The sequence below is a fragment of the Acromyrmex echinatior genome, chromosome 8 (assembly GCF_024713525.1).
Source record: "Acromyrmex echinatior isolate Ae372 chromosome 8, ASM2471352v2, whole genome shotgun sequence".
NCBI classification, from domain to species: Eukaryota; Metazoa; Arthropoda; class Insecta; order Hymenoptera; family Formicidae; genus Acromyrmex; species Acromyrmex echinatior.
The window spans coordinates 3979665-3998550 of record NC_141859.1 but is presented as its reverse complement, the minus strand read 5'-3'; the positions used below and the strand labels follow the sequence as shown (position 1 = coordinate 3998550).

Here is an 18886-nt window from a genome sequence, read left to right as displayed (position 1 = left end):
ATTCCTTACAGATAGGTTTCCATTCACTTGTCTATCTTTTCCACGTGAACGGCCTCTCCCTGGCTCTCTCTTTCCTGTTTCTACGAATATTTGGAACTCTCCTTTGAATAATAATAACAGTCTCGAGTGAAGGTATCGTTGGATAAAGTCGCGAATCACTCGAAAGTTCGATTAACTTCCTAGTTCCTCTTCAATAAACATTATTTTCTGGACGCGATGTGACGGCTGCGACTATTTTTCTTATTCTCGATCTTTGACCCGCGCTTCCTGCGATAGAAAAAGGATCCCTCTATAACGCCGACAAATCGGTCTCGTGAAATCGAGGTCGCGTCATAATAACGCACCGGCATGTCGGATTTATTTCTTTTACTCCATCTTCGGCCTTTAATGTTATATACTTCTATCTTAGAAAATTATTGTACACGAATATCTTAAATTATAGACTTGTATATAAATTACACCCGTATTATATCATTTTTCCATCTAAGAAATTTTTTTATCAACTTGAGAAGAATTTCTTCTTTGAAAAATTCGATTACACATACATTAGTTTTTCACACTTAATTTTCAGTGTTAAATAACTTGATAATTTCCTCTCAAATTAGATTCTAATGTAATATTTTGTAACCATTTCCTTAAACTTATGTAACTATTTTTTTAAGCATTCATTCAACTTCAAAACTCAATTTTTTTGTAATACTTTTTTTTTTATTAAGAAACAAATCTACTTATTATTTATGTCGAAAACGATAAATAAAAATAAAAATAAGGCGATAATTACACATATCTAACGTGAATTGTTTTTTATTTTAGGCTACGAGGAAAATCTCCAAATGTGGATATCTGTTCGTCGCACCTGGCTGGGATTTTTCAAACCCGTTGAACCGGACAAAGGTATGTTTCACTTTTATCAATTCGTCAAGAACAATCCCTTTCGATCGGGCGGCATTGTCGATTGAACATCGCAAAGATGAAGGAAAGATATTCTCAATCGTCGATCAGAAATGCGCACCGTGATCAACTCATCGATCACTTCCGTTTCGATGCTCGGGGCTACGTGACGCGTTATCAGCCGATTGAGTCTATCGATCGCGGGAAATCACACCGTGAGATGTGGATCAAACCGCCCGCGCACCGCCGCGCCGCGCAATTTGCTCATTATCGAGAAAGTGAGGATAAGCGGGCGCCGCTGAAAGGAACTCGGCGATACGTTTTTCCACGGCCTCGTGCGAGGCGAATCGCGCGCGCGATTCGCCTCGCGAAAACGTGACTTCGAGGAACACGTAAACGAAGTCGTTCCGGCTTTATTTTACATTTATGACAGCGCGCACGAATGTTGTTCCTTTCTAAACTTTCTCCGATATGAAATATACGCTCGTTAACACTTCGTACGAATATGTTACTTTTTTTTTTCCTTTTTATCCCGATGCGTTGGACGCGCAGAAGCGTAATTTTTCGATACTATCTATCGAGGCGATTTAGACGTTAATTGCGGCGATTCGTTGAGAAATGCAGAAACACGAATGTTAGTTCGCCAGGCTGTCGGTCGTATGATTTATGACTGTTGCGATTTTCTCTGTCAAAGTGTCCGCGACATGTATTGTTTGATTGACGTGTCGATAATCCGGAGATGGTACCGTTAATCGAAGAGGTCAATTGTCAAGAACTCTCTAAATCTGAATCAGTGGGTAATCACTGATTATATATTATTAGTCCCAAGCCAATGATAATCAGTGATTCAACTGAAAAAAGGAAGTTTGCATAATTAAAATATCAATATTTTCATGTCAGTTCCACTATCATATGGGTACATTGAATTTATATATTATATTAAAGCAAGATTATATATTAGCTAGATTAGGGATTTAACGTTTCTTTGTTTTTTTAGTTGAACTTTACTGCGAATTCACTGATTACTTGTGGCATAATCATGAGACTGATAATCAGTGATTATCCACTGATTCAGATTTAGAGAGAAGGGAAGTTGATAATTCGCCAAAATTATAATAATGATTTGTAGTAATGTTGTTACATTGGGAATACACAGGTGACCTTTAGGAAAAACCGTAAGATTCTCATTACGTATACGAGAGTGACTGCTTGTTAATTAAGAAAATGTGGTCGTCCTGCGATATTCTTGAATTATGATGGAAATGTCAAGCTAGATGTTGTTGAATCGTTACTATCGAGGATCAACAATAACCTTTAGTTATTGCAAAATGTGCGTTTATCTATCACCGTATTACGAGTTTCGTGTAATACTTCAGAAATATCGCTTGTAATTATCATCAGCAGTATGCATTTATGAATTAAACTATTCGGGAAGATTGAAGAAACTGAGAGAAGAAAGCGTAATTTCCTAGTTTGAAGTTGTAGGTACTCTTGATTATAGCTGAGATTTACACGATCGATAATTATCGACGTGTATCGAGCTCATTCGTCTTACATCGCTGGCGAATAGAAAGTGGTCCCATGGTGACCGCCTTTGGCCTCGGTCTTGATTTTGCTCGCAACAATCTGTCGTGTGATGTTCTATGACAGGCTGACCGCCTTAATTTTTATTAGGATTTCTCAATCTATCGCGAATAGAATCGCTTTAACGGAGCATTGTCGCATGTGAGATTTTGTAGCATTTCTGTCCTATAGAAACACAATTTCTATTGTTATTTACCGCTCAATAATTTTTCGAAATTCGATATTTATTCGATCACTTTGATCTGATTCACTTAATATCCTAAAAAATATTTAATTGTTTTTCGCGAAATAATAGTAATTTCTACCGTAATATTTTAACTGCTTCTTAAAGTTATATCATAAATTTTGTTAAATATTTGATATTATAAGAGATAATTCTAATATATTATAAATTTTGTATATAATTATTATATAATATATTAGAATTAAGAGATTTATAAAAAAAAATGATTTTATACAACTTTAAATGTTTTATTAATTATACAGCATTTATTTTAGAAAAATTTTTATTATTCTTTCATTAATTTTCCGTTTGCAATTTTTTCTGGATTTTTTTTAAATGTGAAAAAATTTAGAGTTGTTTTTCAACATTTCTATTACATTATAAAATAATTTTTTAACGAGAGATATTTTAGATGCGAGAACTGGACTTCGCCTTTATTTCGGAGAAACTTGAGAGTGAAATTTGGCTTATGCCAAAAATTCAGATTGCGGACCGAGAATTAAGAATATTGTCGAAATTACTTATCTATGAATACTGCTAGCTATTTATTATCTCCATTTGTTATCTATAGTACAAATCATTAGATTTATAACGTATACTTTTCGTAGTCCTTGGAAGGCTTTAAGGTAGTAATAAACGCTTTCTATTGCTGTCACCATTACTTTGAGTCCCCATAAAATACGCTTGTCATAAAAGGAGAAAGAACAACTCGGTGAACGATAGTTTTCAGACTATCTTAATTACCTGCGATTTTCGATTAATGAATTATTGTCGTTCTCGCAGTTAAAGGTATCATCGGGAGATTACATGGACCGCGACGCGAACCCGTAAATTCCGGTCGTTGCGCTGCGGAGAAAGTGAATAATTAGAAGCCGCTTTAAGAAAGCCTTAAAGGTCTTTGAGACCCGACCAATGAAGCGGTGCGTAACAGCCGTTAATGCGTTGTGCCGACTCCTTAATTAAGTGGATCTTGTTAATTCATATATTATACATGGCGCGTACTTAGGATTTTCTCCGCAGTGATAAATCCCGCAGATATGTCCAACAATTTAGCAGCCGCTTTAATAACGACATCGCGTCACGGTTCACTATATTTTATCGCTCCAGACGATGGCGATGCTTAAAGGAGACTCGGAATCTTGAGAGATTATTAGTTAATATTTTACAGCATTCCTCTATCCGATTCTTTTCTCATTGATGTAAAAACGTTCGCGCCGGATGGCGAATGTGCGTTTATCATGTCTCAGTAATATTTTTTACAATCAGTTATATATATATATATATATATATATATATATATAACGGATAAATAAAATACATTAAACATTAATATATAAAATTACAGTTTTTAAAAAACAATTTAATTTAATTTTTTATAGCCAAACGAGTAAGTGAATCGATAGTAGAATCGTTATGCTATTTGTATAAGCATTTATAATTAATACATACTTGAGCAATCAGTTATGTAAATCTACACTATTTATATACATTCATTAGCAGTCGAGTGATATTTTAGCAAACTCGTTGTGGTTGTCACGATGGATGGTTTTTTTTTTCGGATTTATTCACGGTCATGGTGGGAAGATGCGATCCAAGATGATGAGGAATTTATCTAGTCGTTCGGTATTTCGCACGTTTCGAATTTCACGACAACCCGATGGCGTCGTGATACAACTCTCATCTAGCGATATAATAAAGCGACGCCTTTATTTTCACTCCGATAATACCTCGAGGCGTCGAGAGAAGTCGAATGGTAGGAATCTCTCACGGATCGTGAGATCGAAGAGGATCGATGGATCTCTGTTGCAGTATTGCGGTTAGAGAAGTATTCTCGCGAGTATGCGTAACTATTCGCGGCTAGAAATTACATTTATTCTGTTCTCTCGATTTCCCTCTGAAGTTGAAAGCCTTTCTTTAGATCAATAATCTTTTAGTAATTTAGATACTATCGTAGATCAATATTTTCCACTATATAGATTCTAATAATATACACAGATTGGATAATAATTATTTCTTCCTCTAAATTTCTTCTTCTGAATTGAATTTTCCAATGAATTTCAAATAATTGAAAGAACTAGAACTTAAAATTAATGATATTTTGAGAATCATTAGGGAGTATTTTTTCTTAACTTTTGCAATCTTAACTTTCGTAATACCTCAGTTTCAAGCACGATAGCTTTTTTAAGCAGATATAAAGTTTTTCGTGCAATCTATATGATATATTCGGAAAAGATTTTTTTAGAATTAAAGGATTATATCAATATCATTTTAAATGTGTAACTTTAAGTTTATAGCTGTATTTTCTTTTAGTATTAAATTTTTATACATAAAAACTTGACTCATATATTCACAGGGTCGGAAAGAGTCTGTTGAATATACGTAACGTATACGTATCAATCGCAATTTGTCCGATCGCAATATGTACGTAAAATCCTGGCGCTTGCCTCATTGTGCGCTTTGTAAAAGCTCGACGTAAAGATACGGAAAACAATGAAAATCGCCGGAAACATCGTAAAGCAAGCACGGCGTTGGAACGCGATGCGTGTGCGCAGCAGTAAAGCAGCTCCATTATACATTCACTGCGTGTTTGCGCCATTGTAACGACACCGTAAAACGATAAGGCGCAATTACTCTGACGATAACGTGGCCAGGCCTTTTTCTGTTGCGCAACGATATTCGCGCAAGAATAAACAAATTTCTACATTGTGACACTTGTAAGAAAGTAGATCTCTATCGGTTATGTTTTGACTTCACCGTTTACCTTTCATAGCCACCCTGCGTGAAGAGTTTGCACAATAACGAGCGAAAGCACGTATTCAGCGTATCTCGCCGAGCAAAAACGCGCGATGGATTGTCGATCGATTTTCTGCGGTAGCAATCACGCTGCTGATAACGGCCGTATCGATAATTGGAACGGTAGCGTGATAACAAGGCGGCACCGGTGACTAATTCGCGAATTGCCTAGTTAATTGCGTCGGCTGTGATATTATTTTATATTTCCTTTCATAGGTGAGTCGTTGACAGCGACCTCGATTAATTTATTCGATTCGGTGTTAATCGATTATTGCTCGAGGTAGCTTACGAGGCAGAAACGCTTTTAATTATTTTACAATTCCGCAGCTCTTTATGCGTAGTCAGCCAGTTTGATACTACATTAATGTGGCGGCAGCGTTTTACACATGTTTCGTTAGGTTTTTAATGCACAACAATATTTCGTGTTCTTTATTGCATAATGATCTGACTATATCGCTGAATTACTAATTTGCTTCCGCAACACGCGTTTATTGTCGTCAGACATTGTCATCGTCGCGACTAAGAAATGCCGTATTTCTTCCCGTACGAATATTTCTTTTCGTTTCCTCTTGTGAATGTAAGTTATATTGAGTCGATAAATATGTATTCATGATACCCTATTGCATAATTCATGTGCCTTTTATTGCGACACACCTATGACACCTGCTCGTTGTCACATTTGGTGTTAATCTGAAAGATAAATATTCTTATCGCGGAGTAAAGACAGAGAACTCGCGCCTTTCGTTCCGGCGTTCTAACTTTACTCTCTCATTGAAAGCAAAGCATCGTATATCATAATCTTATCGCGCGGTTGTAATAAACGTTTCGAAATCGTAAATATCTCAGTTAACGTAAAATCTACAGTATATTGTTGTCTACAAGAATAGATCGATTACGATATTTCGCGGATAAAATAGCAGATCGAATCGTATTTTTAATGCGATAATATAACGCTTTGTCGTACTCCATTATAATCTAAAATTACATGATAGATTTGACCATTACTTTCAATATAGGTACGCAAAATTGTTAAGATATATATTAAGATATTTGATGTTAAAAATAAGAAAATTTATATTGAATACATAATTAGATGTTTTTAAAGATGTCGTGCCAATGTGCGCGTTTTACAATATTATTATTTATCTTACTAGGCGTTTTTCTTGTTTCTGTATACAAACGATAAAACGCAGTATGATACACATTAAAATAACATATCCCGATAAAAATCTCATTGATAAAAATCTGAACAAAACGGACAAACTTGTCAAGTGTCATTCCTAATTTTGTCTCGCACGCTTGATGATTCAATTAGAAACGATTGAATCTAATTCCAGTACATTACACACGTACGTACTATATACACATATATGCGCCGTCCATTTCTTTAATTATCCAATTAACGCACTCGCCTCCATTCGAATGAGACCATGAATAATCAAGAAACGAGAGCACTGCAGCGGATTCGCAGGGAATTCGCAAGATATTTTCCCAGCAATGCGAGGGGAAAGAGATACAGACGGGACGGATATGAAATTGGTGCTGGGGTATTCTAATGAACCGCGCAGAAAGAGTAAGAAAAATCGAGGTCGGACGCGCACACGCGTGGAATTCCGTGAAACATTCCCGAGTCGCAGATTTACATTGTAGGCGCACCGCGTAACTGTTTCCTTTCACTGTTTTTTTCGGTCCCACTGAAAAGGCAAGTAGTTCGTTGCTCGCATTATTTGTGCGGCATTCCCGACACGTGTACGTTCCGCGGTCGCAGGAGACCGGCCGGTGTTAAGGTGCGCCAACGTATCACATCTCGCTACTCGATGAACGAGCCTCGTAAATCGCAGTGTTAATCACGACTCGAAATTGTTTACCTGGCGTTTTTAACGGAAGTTTTTCACGACTCTATATTTCGGAATGCATTTAGCGAGACTGAGATTGATTAATCCTAACAAAATTTAAATAATATAGACAGTACATTTTATTGAAATTGAATGACGACAATGTTATTCTAAAGGAGGTTGTTGAAGGGACTGATTTAAAAGTGAAATTTCATTCTCTGCGAGTGAGATTCCCTCTAAAAGTTTTAGAGAGTACAAATTAATTACTCTTATAGTTAAATCTATCAAATGTTCTAATCGAGATAATCAGAAATTCAATTACAGTAACCAGAATTCCGATTCGAATCATCGGAATTCGTTTGTATCTCTTATTGAGATACAAACCCTACAACCAGGGTATTTTCTTCACTGTAAAGGCCGTGAAATAATGAACGAATTTATTTCGGCTAATTGTCGTAATTCTATTAGAATAATTTATACAATTTTATCGTAGGCGCGCAACAGAAGCGATTTATCTTTGAACCGCCTCCATTCGCAACGATGAAACAATTTAATCGTATTGCATTTACGTATCTACGTGCAGCTTTAATGAGCATGTTTCTACTCGCAACGACACAGTCGTCGCCTTCTGAGCGTCGACCTGCACGCGCGAGTAGTACACGGCTTAAGGCTCGGCCGCTGCGAAATGCATTTGCTTACAGCTGGCTCACGTACGTCCATATAAAACATCGCATTATTCGCGAGTTATGCCCCGTACGCACGTCGATGCTTCTTTCTCTTCTTCTTCTTTTTTTTTTTTACCTTCACCCTTTTATGCTGCCTCTTAAAGTCTTCAGGCAGCCCTTAGCGCACATGCGTATCGTCGTCCGTCTTTTTCCTCCTCTTCTCGTTTTCCTTTTGCCCTTCTGTGCACCACCTTGGCAACGCGCGACGAATGCAAATGCATACTTGGACTCGTCCGAATCCGCTGAGATACATTAGACGATTTTAAATGCGAAAAAAAAAAGAATAAGGGATTATTGTTGCAACTTTGTGCGAATCAGTGGTGAGATGATACGTTGCGACCGGGTTGCAAAAAATGTCGGCTCTCTTCCGAATCCGATGAAATATATTAAGCCGAAAAAAGTATTTTCGTTCCTTTGTGAACCGCGACAGTCATCTGCAGTTTGGCGGAGCTGCGTTTTGCGATTCATTGCCGTTTCATGCGCGGATTTTGCAACATTACGAATGATGTATATCGGTGGTTTTCAGCACGTTTCGTTTGCAATTTATGAGAATATGAGAAAAATTTCTGGTTGAAAATGAACGAAGCAGAAGATTCTCATCATATCGATCAGAATTCTGGTTATCTCTAGTAATAGAATTATAATAGATTCGACAAGATTTTGATTTGTTCATTTTCAATCAGAGTTTCAGCATGCAAAGAACGATTTTGCTGAGGTATCTAAAAATTTAATTAGATACGATCTGAGAACAATTTTGTTGGATCATCAAAATAATTACGTAGGAATCTCAAGTATGATGAGCAATACAGCGAAGAGTCGCAAAGAGTTTTGATATTCTAGCAATTAATTTAAGCATCCTGCATAATTATTTTGATAATTATATAGATAATTATTTGACCAACAAAATTTTTAGGTCTGCATTTAGATAACTTTTTAGACATTACAGCAAAACCGTTCTTTCCGTTATTGGATTAATGTAACTAGACTCTTTTTCACTGGAGATGTTCCTTAGGAGAATCAATGCTTCATAATTAGCACTGGTTGCAATTTTTTCTTGTTCACGTGACAGCTTATTATAACGTAGAAAGGAAAAAATCACCAATTATTAATTAAAGCTGAATAACATAGCTCTTTATATTATTTAGGCGTACTGATCTTTGCATGGATTTCATATTACAATTGAGGAGGAAATGAACAAATCGCGTGGGATTGTTACGTACAAAACGCTATTTTCATCGAGTACCTACAGATTTACACTCGCAGTTCTGAAATCGAAAGTCATCCACGATGAACTTGCACTCGTCTCGCTTTCTATTATTGAAGAACGCACAGAACTCTCATTTATACATCGCGTTTGTCTGCGAATATCTAATTTTCAGTCTATAAATATGAATCTAGCATTATATCAGTCATATTTAGTACTAAATGTAAGATATACATTTTCCCGCTCTATATTTTCATGGTCGTCTCGATTGATATAGAAACTGAAACCGGGAGATCGGTAGATAGATCGGGAACATAGTAGTATCGATAAGCAAATCGATTACTGGGCGAATCAATAAATTGCCGTAATTTAGCGTTCGCGTTGTTTTATGGCCGTTTATTATGCACCTGCATAAATCATGTTACGACAAAAAGGCATCGCGCGCGAAGTCTCACCCGTTCGATCTTAAGGCTTTATGCATTCCTTACGCGTGTTTCGAAAGTAACGGCGTGGCGAGGTGGTGTGTAAGGGGTCAGAAAGTAAAACAAAAGGTCCAGCACGCTTGTCGTGCTAAGCTAATTATCGATAAGGCAATCAATCTCTAGAACGCGCCGCGCTCCAGGTCACTAATGCCAACCCCCGGTCCAAGAGAGAAAGCAGTTTTGATTAGAGTTGTAAAGTCATCTATTCCGCGATATTAACTATCTAGATTATGTATAATATCATAGATTCTTAATGCGTATGTATAATTTTGCGAAATCTCGTTGCGCCTTGTGATTGCATTTTGCATATTACGATGAAAGTTTTATGTAAAATCACGCTCGATCAAATCCAATCAATCATTTGCGAAAATTGCTGACTTTTAATTTTTTTCCATAATTTCTGTATAAATAGAATTTATTTATAATTTCTATATAAATACACCGCGTTGATACGTTATCAGATTGTTTAAAAAATATTTTATCATCAAATTTGCACGAAATCTCATCTCTTGTACAGAATGAGAGACTTCTATAAAAAAGAAACTATAATATATAATGACAAAAATCGCTAAACTATTTATTTTAGTTTATATTCTAGAAATAGAATTAAATTCTATTGGTGTGTTATCATATTGATTAAAAAATATTTCGCTCCTTTATAGTTTTCTGTCATTATAGTTTTTCTTTTTATTGGAGGTCTTATTCCGTACATAAGATGAGATCTCATGCAAATTTTACGACGCACAGCAAGTACATATCAGCGAACACTTTGAAAGCGATGCCAATCTCATGCATTATATAGGCCTCGATGCTTAATATGGATGTCGCTGTCACGAGGCGCCTCGAGAAAGACCATGTTTGATCAAGTCTTTCATCAAGGCTGTGTCAACCGCGAGGTCGTCATGCGCGGGACACCGCCTATGTAAAATTCAAACGTTACAACCTCGTGAAACTCGTTAAAATGACGGTTATTTGGCGTAACCAAAGTATCCGCCGTGTACACGAACATGTCGTGACTTCATCGTCTAGCACCTCAGAACTGGCTATTGTTCTATGAATAGAGCTCAGCTATCTTTGTCCCTTCCTAGGATTTCTGCTCTTCGTCAACCTTTCACCGTTTATATCGGAATCACTAAACATGTCGCGAATGTATTAAAATTGCGATAGAGATTTCAGCATTTTTATGGTACGTGTTTATCAAGATAAAATATTTTCTCACGCGAATCTCGTCCTCGAGATAATACCAAATATGGCTCATGATGGTTTGATGACGAGAAAAAAATAGGACTAATATTTTGTCGCAATTAAAAAAATTTCTTTTACTCCTGTATATTTTAGTCAAACGTTTAATTCTTAAACGCAAGATTTGTTTGAAGTGATAATTATTATATGACTATAAAACATAGTATAAAAAGAAATTTAAAAAGACGTCGAGTATCATTTAATGGGCGTCGTTGCATATGAAAGTCATAACTTTCAAAAAAAGAGAAACTGTGTGTGTATGTGAGATAAATATCATACAATATATTTCTGTGATTTCTGAAGTAGCACTTGTTTTTAATTTGGACGCCATTGTTTCGGACATACAGTTGTATTACGACAGGTAGCGCAACAAATTTTTTTTCATTCAAGCGTGCCGAGCGCTTCTCATAGGTCCCTTTGTCTCTGTGATTCGTAACGTCTCTTTGAAATGGAACAATGATGAGGAGGAAAGGAGAATCGGAGAACGCACGCGCGATTACGCAAGCGGTTGCTCTTCAACTGCTCCACGCGTTACGCATCAACGAAGGAAAATTAAGCGAAGAATCAGCTTCGAAGAACCGTTCCGTTTTTTCGCGTTTACCGTCTCATCGTACCGCAGAAAAGTACAATACACCTGTTGTACAGTCAGGAATATTTTCTTAGTCAAGAGACGTGAAATTAGACATTGAGATACAAAATCTTTTTATATAACCTCTTTTCAAACACACACACATTTTTACTATCAATAACAAGATACACTTCATTACTATTTCTTTCTTAATTGAATAATTGTAACAATTTTTTTTGACATTTAAAAAGATATTATTTTCTGTTTTAACGTTTCTGTTCTATTATCTTATATTTTCACATTTAAATATTTCTACATGTAATTTTGTAATTTTTATTTGGAAGAAAGAGAGAGTGAGAGAGATATATATCTTATTAAGAACTTATATAAAATGCTTATTAAGAAGTTCGATTTCACTGAGAGAATCAAGGAAGTTAGTTTGTTCACTGAATTGGTACCACGACTTCTCACCGTCTATAGTTCGATCGGCCATTCGAGTCAGGAGACGAGGAGCGCAAGAAGACCCGGAAATCACAAGAGAGAAGGAAATCTCTTCGTAACAGAACAGTGGATTCGTCTCCGCGGTGAATGGTACACGATACCTTATTACAGGCCACGTGCGTTTACATGGCATATATAATACATTCAACTAACGTTTACCGATGTACGATCGATTTAATCGTACGTGAAAATCGAAAGCTGGAATTGGATATTTTGATATTACATTTAATTTCTGATATTAGATTTTCTTCCTTAGAAAGGTCTAATCAGTTAAAACATTCTCTGACATTTTGTTGCATCTATTTCCTGTGTATCTTGTCCTCAATTGTTCACAAATAAAGTCAGTTTTCTTATTCAAGAATCGTTAAATCCTATCAGATTTACATTTTTTATTTTTTGAATAAATTAAAACGTGTTGCAAATATGTATAAATACACTGGAAGAACAGTTTTGTTGAAATAATTAAAAAAAGTTAAAAAAATTTGACTAGATTTGAAAATAATTTTGTACTATCAAAATAATTATATAAAACGCTTAAACTTGCTAGAATATCGGAAAGGATAGTTTTGTTAAAATATATAAAAACCAAAATACAAATTTGAAGATTTTGATTTGAAGAATTTTGATGGATCATTAAAATAATTAGGATTGATTGCTAAAATGTCAATACTTTTTACAGCATTACTCATTATGCTCGAAATTACTATGTAATTATTGTAATGATCAAACAATATTATTTTCAGATCTATCTAAATTTTTAGATAGACAGTATTATATTTCAGTAAAATCATCTCTTTTTTTTCATCACGAATGTTCCTAAAGTATCTAAAAAAATGTAACCAGTATAGATCTGAAAATAATTTCGTTGGACCATCAAACATCAAAATAATTATATAGGACGTTCAAACTAGTAGAATGTCAATATTTTTTACAGCGTTGCTCATCACGTTTGAGATTGTTACGTAATTAGTTTAATGATTCGACAAAATTATTGTCGGATCTGTATCTAGCTAAATTTGATCAAAATCGTTCTTTCCGTGTAGGTGAACGCACATAAAGTGATTAAGACCGACGAAAGAGGAAGCGAACACACTGCCGCGGCTCCCGAGGCATTGCAAGAGAAAGGACGAGAGAAAAGTCGGAGCGGAGAGCGTGCGAAAGCGATTCCCGTCGCGCGTGGAATTATTGTTCGTTGGGCGGTTTAATCGTCGATAACAAGCAACCGCTTGACGATACTTACTCCGTTGTAGTATATACGGCCGTGGCCGTGGAAAGACAATAAAACGGAATCGACGTTACGGGGGAAAATGCGGTATCTGAGTATCTTGATGGGCGTAATTGTCCTTCTTCTCGCGTTATCGGCGCGGGACGATCTGGCGATAATACGTAGGTCGTCGTCTCTTATCCTGAGACGTGTCGATCGAGGCATCTCCTACTCCGTTTGCGACTCACAGATTTACGAACTCAACCGTATACGAATCGTAAGGATAAACCGTTGGAAAGTCTTTCTCGTGAGAGTCGTCGGTCGCGGAAAAGATCAAGTCGAACGAGTTTCTCGATCTGATGTCGCTTCTCTGCATGAAATCGCGTAGATGCGTTGAATGATATGTTGAACCGCCGGAAAACGAACGAAAATGAAATAAGTACGACTTTAAATACGGCACTTGCGTCAACGACATAGTCGTTGTTGCATGATTTATGATTTAACGTTAAAGCCTATTATCTCAGTATAATTGGTAAGGTGTGGTTTATATACATGCCTACGTGACTTTCTAATAATATAATTGCTCGAAGCTATCTGCACGTATTACACATTTTGGGTTAGCACCGTTCAGAGGTTAATAACGTATGTGCACGCGAATAGCTTATTTAGTGTGTGAAATTGATTTGCTGATAGAATATGCCAACGAGAGAGCCATGTACGGATAACAATTAAATATTTAACGCGGTCACGTATCTTGAAATTCCAATGTTATGCGCTTTCATCAATCAAGATGTCAGTTCTTGTATAGAAATCTTGTCCCTTATTGCTTAATCATCCTCCAATTATTTTCTGAGAGTTCCTCTGTCATTCACAGCAATTTAATCTTTATTGATGCGTCATAAGTGTACTATTTTTATTTCTTTCTTTTTACGCAAGGAAATTTGCTAATATTATTTACATGCTTATTGCATTCTTTCACAATTATATAGAAAGAAAGTTTACTAAATTTTTATAAATATTTCTTTAGTACTAACGAAACATTTATCTAATTATATTACATAAATATTTACTCAATAAAAATTATATTTAAAGCAAATTAATGGTTTTTGTATCAAATAAATACATGTTTACGTTTATTTAGTTAAACATTCGTAAATATTTTCGTAAATATTCGTTTGAATTTACTGTTACAAACAAATATTAAAATTTAGTAAATTTTTTTCTCAGGATTAAAAATATATCAGATAGATAAAATCTTGATATTCTTTAAGAGTTTAAATTTTAAGTTAACGCGATTTGTGGGTGGAAATAAGTTCTAGTCTTCGAATTTTCGTCGTTCTTGTACCGACAAGAATATCGCTACTGGTAAGAAGAATTGAAACGTAAAATTTTGTTTGCTCGTTGCCATTGTCTCGTCGCGGCGTGTACGTCTACGTTGTTCCTCGTGTCCTGTTAGCCGTGGGATAGCCGGCGTATCCGCGAGGGATCTACGGGCAAACAGTGCGCTAATTAGATTTCCACCTGCCAAGCGCACAGCGCAGCGCAGAGCGGCTTAAGGCGGACGCGCTTTGCCGCGCTCGATGCTGCGCAGCGCAAAGAAAAGCAGCAGTGTATACGGAAGCAACTGGTTAACCGGCTGCTTGATTTCAGTCGACAGTCCCCGATTACGACGACGAAACCATATGTTGACGATCGAGCGGATTGCTAGAATTTTGCGGCGACGGCAGCGGCGGCCATCTGCGAAAGGAATTAATGTGCCGGTTTGTAACGGCTGATTTTGCTTACGTAACATGTCGATCCGTTTATTATCGAGATTCTATTCAGTCAGCCAAGTTGGAAGTTCGTAATGTAATAGCTCAAGAAATTATACGAAAAGAAAATTGTTTTAACGTTAAGGAACTAAATAACCTAAACAAGAAGAATATTTAATAGTATTAAAAAAATTGAATGTGTAATATTCCAAATAGTTTTATGCTTTCTGTTCTTCACTTTTTAGTTGGCCATCCTTTTTTTTGACAAAGAAAAATCTTTGGCTTAACAGATGTTTTATTACAATTACGGTATTACTGATATGTAAATACTTCATCATTAAGTAATACATTTATCGATGGAATATCTTATATTTATTACTGTTAAATTTATAGTTATCGTAAATTACATTTAATGTAGCACAGTTTTGTAAGTGCAAAACTAACATGCAACGGATGTTTCAAATTTCAACTATACAGATAATTGATACCTAAACTATATCTGTGTTATTTCTGACCATTGAAGGTCTGTAACGAAAGGCGATCAGCATTCTTTCTGAAGTATACTAATCGCTCGTGCATACTGCTGAGAATTTGCGTGGGGTTGTGTGAGAATTTTAGAGAATGGACGTTTGCCATTTGTGACAAAAGCAGGTAGGCAGACAATCACGCGTGTCATCGGGCGCAAATTAAAGCTGACGTCATCCTCCGCGGCACGCGTTCAGAGACTCCGATTTTAAAATTCGCTTTCGTCACATTGCCGTCCTCGGGCGATGTCAATCCTGCGATAGTCCAAGAAATATTGATGGGTAGACTTAAATTATGTTATTATTGAAATATATGAAACTTTCACAAAAAATTCTCATTATACAAATTCGCTACATAACGCGTTTGAATAACATCTCTGAACACCACTCAATCTTTTTGTATTGCTTTAGAGATATAAAAATCTTTCAACTATTTAAATTTATGTAAATAATGTAAGTCACATAATTATATAAATTTAAATAATTCTTGTCGCTAATAATAGTGCACAAAAAAATAATGCTAATTCTTTATCGTAAATCGTTCTTCAACACATACATATAATTGAAAAAAATATTACTTAGACTTTAACTTATGAATTTTAATTTATTTGCATCGATGAATCGTCATCAGTTTCAGGAAACAGTCATCATTGTGATACCATGTATTATATGACATAAGCAATAGATTATAGTCTAAATTCATATACATATATCAGTAGCACTTTCATTGAACCTTTCGAGAATTATCTTAAAGCAATATGTCACGTACAGGTGTGTGTTTTATCGGACTCTGTAGATTATTTCACTTTTCGTATTCAAGTTACTGTGGGGATTTATCTACCGGTATGACTAATCTTTACCTCTCAGATGCTTTTCTATCAGTTGGTTAGTTTCTTGCAGTTGCACTTTATCAAAGCTTTTATTAATGACAAGAGTACACCCGAGCGAGATTTATCTAATGTAATACGTCATTCGCATCCAAGTGTATCATTGACAAACCTATGATTCAACTAATCCGGTAACCGATTGGACTAAAGATAAAACATAATTATATATCAATGGCAATGTGTTTTTCTATTTAGATATAATCAAAATTTTATTCATGTTTATATAACGTTGAATGTCATGCAAATCTTGAATAACATTGCGAAACTTTAACTAATATTATATTTATAGTAAAATAATTAATGAGTAATGAGAAAAAACAATTAATTTAATTTTTTACATATATTTGTTATATATATTTTTTAAAAAAGATAGTTTTATATTACATCTAAATATATTGTATTTTCTACATAAATTATTGAAACATAAATTATGGCATTCAATAGATTTTTAACAGAAAAAGCAGCTTTGCAACTGTTGTAAGATTCTTCACGATTCAATTGTATTCATTAAAATGATTACATTCTTGCCCTTAGTCCTCACTGGATCTAAATGTATAAAGTCAATTAAAGAATCTTACAACAGTTGTTATTTAGCTTGAAATAAATTCGGATCAAGGAGCGAAAAAGAGACTCTTTTCGATAAGCATTCAAATCGACATTCGTAATTTTGTATATGAGTTTAACGTATACTTATCGGGTACTTTTAAAGAGGTACAATTTATATCGATTCGCGGCGAATATTTATTTCAGTTGTTGGTGGATTAAATTGCAGCTGCCATGTCGCAAATCAGAGAAGATGAGAATAGCGAAGAGAAGTGCCTTGTGCGATCTTTTCGCTTATTTATCTGAGGATTTGTTAATCCAGCTGCTCTTATATATATATATATATATATATATATATATATATATATATATATAATTCCATATGTGTACATATATAGTTACTACTCACAACGCGATTACGGTCATAATTCATAACTGACGTGATTACGTCACCCTCGATACATCATCATAATTGGCGAGGTACAGGAAGTTCTACGACGCTGCCGGTCTGTCGTGATATCTTTCGCTATTACTCGCAGTGAATAGTTACTCAAATATTAATTTGTTATTTATTTTCATGATTTTCTGATTTCATTGTGCACCATTAATCCAGAGTCTGGTATTTATAATCTGTTTAAATATAATAGCTCCATTTTGAACATGTTTTGTTGAAAGAATTTTGCAAATTTGAACTCAATTTGAAGAAAAAGAATGCTATTAATATACTGCTTTATAATTCTTATAATTATTTACACTGAGAGAAAAATGTTGAAGTATCACAAAGCAAATGTTATTTACGTGATCCTTTGATATTTATTATGTATTATGAAAAAATTTAATTGTGATAACTAAATCTACATTTCTAGAGTAAAATATATTTTATTAATTATTATATAAAAAATAAAATAAATGTTTCATTTGTTAGGAATAAAATTTTATTTCGCCATATTCAAATAAAAATTTGTTATGAAATAAATATATTTCTCACAAATAAATTTTTTTACACAAAGTATTTTTTTCCTCAGTGTATCATTCTTATAAAATTTATAATTCTTCAAATTTCAATTTTTACGTCTTTGAAGAATTCTCGTACGCCTTTATATGCGGGAATGTCCGTAAAAGTACTGAAGGTATAAGATCAAAAATAGCTGAGCGAATAAAAATAGCCTTTACCTCGGTGCAGAGCAGTCGAAAAAATTGACGATATACATTTTCATGAAGTTAACGAAATCGAATCTCGTACGCGGCCGTTCTTAACCTGGAATGCGAAGGATCGCGGGCGAATCACGCCGCTCGCGGGACTTGTCAAGGTGGTTCGGATGACAGAGGCTGAGTCATTCTCTCGATCGTTCGCGGTTACATTTCGCTTCGGCGAGATATACGATTTCGCGAAAAAAGATTCGCGACTCGCTCAGCGAATCCTCCGAGCGAGCGAGTCGCTCCGACCGCGAAATTCTGACGAAGCTCCCGTTTTAATATCGCATCATGGTGTCGTTGTCGCGTCGTTGTCACAAGGACGCGATAACGTCGTTCTCTTCGCCTCGGGCTACCTTGAAGAATTTTCAGTCGATTAATAAAATAAGGATAATAAAAAGAATTTGCGGCGGTAACACGGCAATACCACAGCGGGGTTGCACGAGCAAACTCTGGCAGCTATTACCCGCTATTCATCGGGCGATTCGCGAGAGGTAATCTTTGAGATTGGTAGGCGAGGTCATCCTCGGTATACAACACACTGCTACTGTGCTCTCGTTCACGGGCCAAATATGGACTACGCCTTGGAAATGATCGCGTGCCGCTGAACGAGCGGAAAAAAAAGAAAATCATAACGCACGCACACACCATTGTCGGAATTATGATATATGATCACCTTAGCCGGACGATGTTATTTTCTGGATTGCACGAATCGCGTTTTCTTTACATCCGACT

General features: G+C 35.6%; 1 protein-coding gene across 3 annotated transcripts in view; it reads left to right on the top strand.

Moving 5' to 3' along the window:
• osp (myosin phosphatase Rho interacting protein outspread) overlaps nt 1-18886 on the top strand; it is a 194466-nt gene that overhangs the window by 56353 nt on the left and 119227 nt on the right. For all 3 annotated transcript variants that reach the window (XM_011063100.2, XM_087408891.1, XM_087408890.1), the window contains exon 2: nt 814-894. In XM_011063100.2, the coding sequence (XP_011061402.2) occupies nt 814-894 (81 nt within the window). The remainder of the gene's footprint in view (nt 1-813; nt 895-18886) is intronic.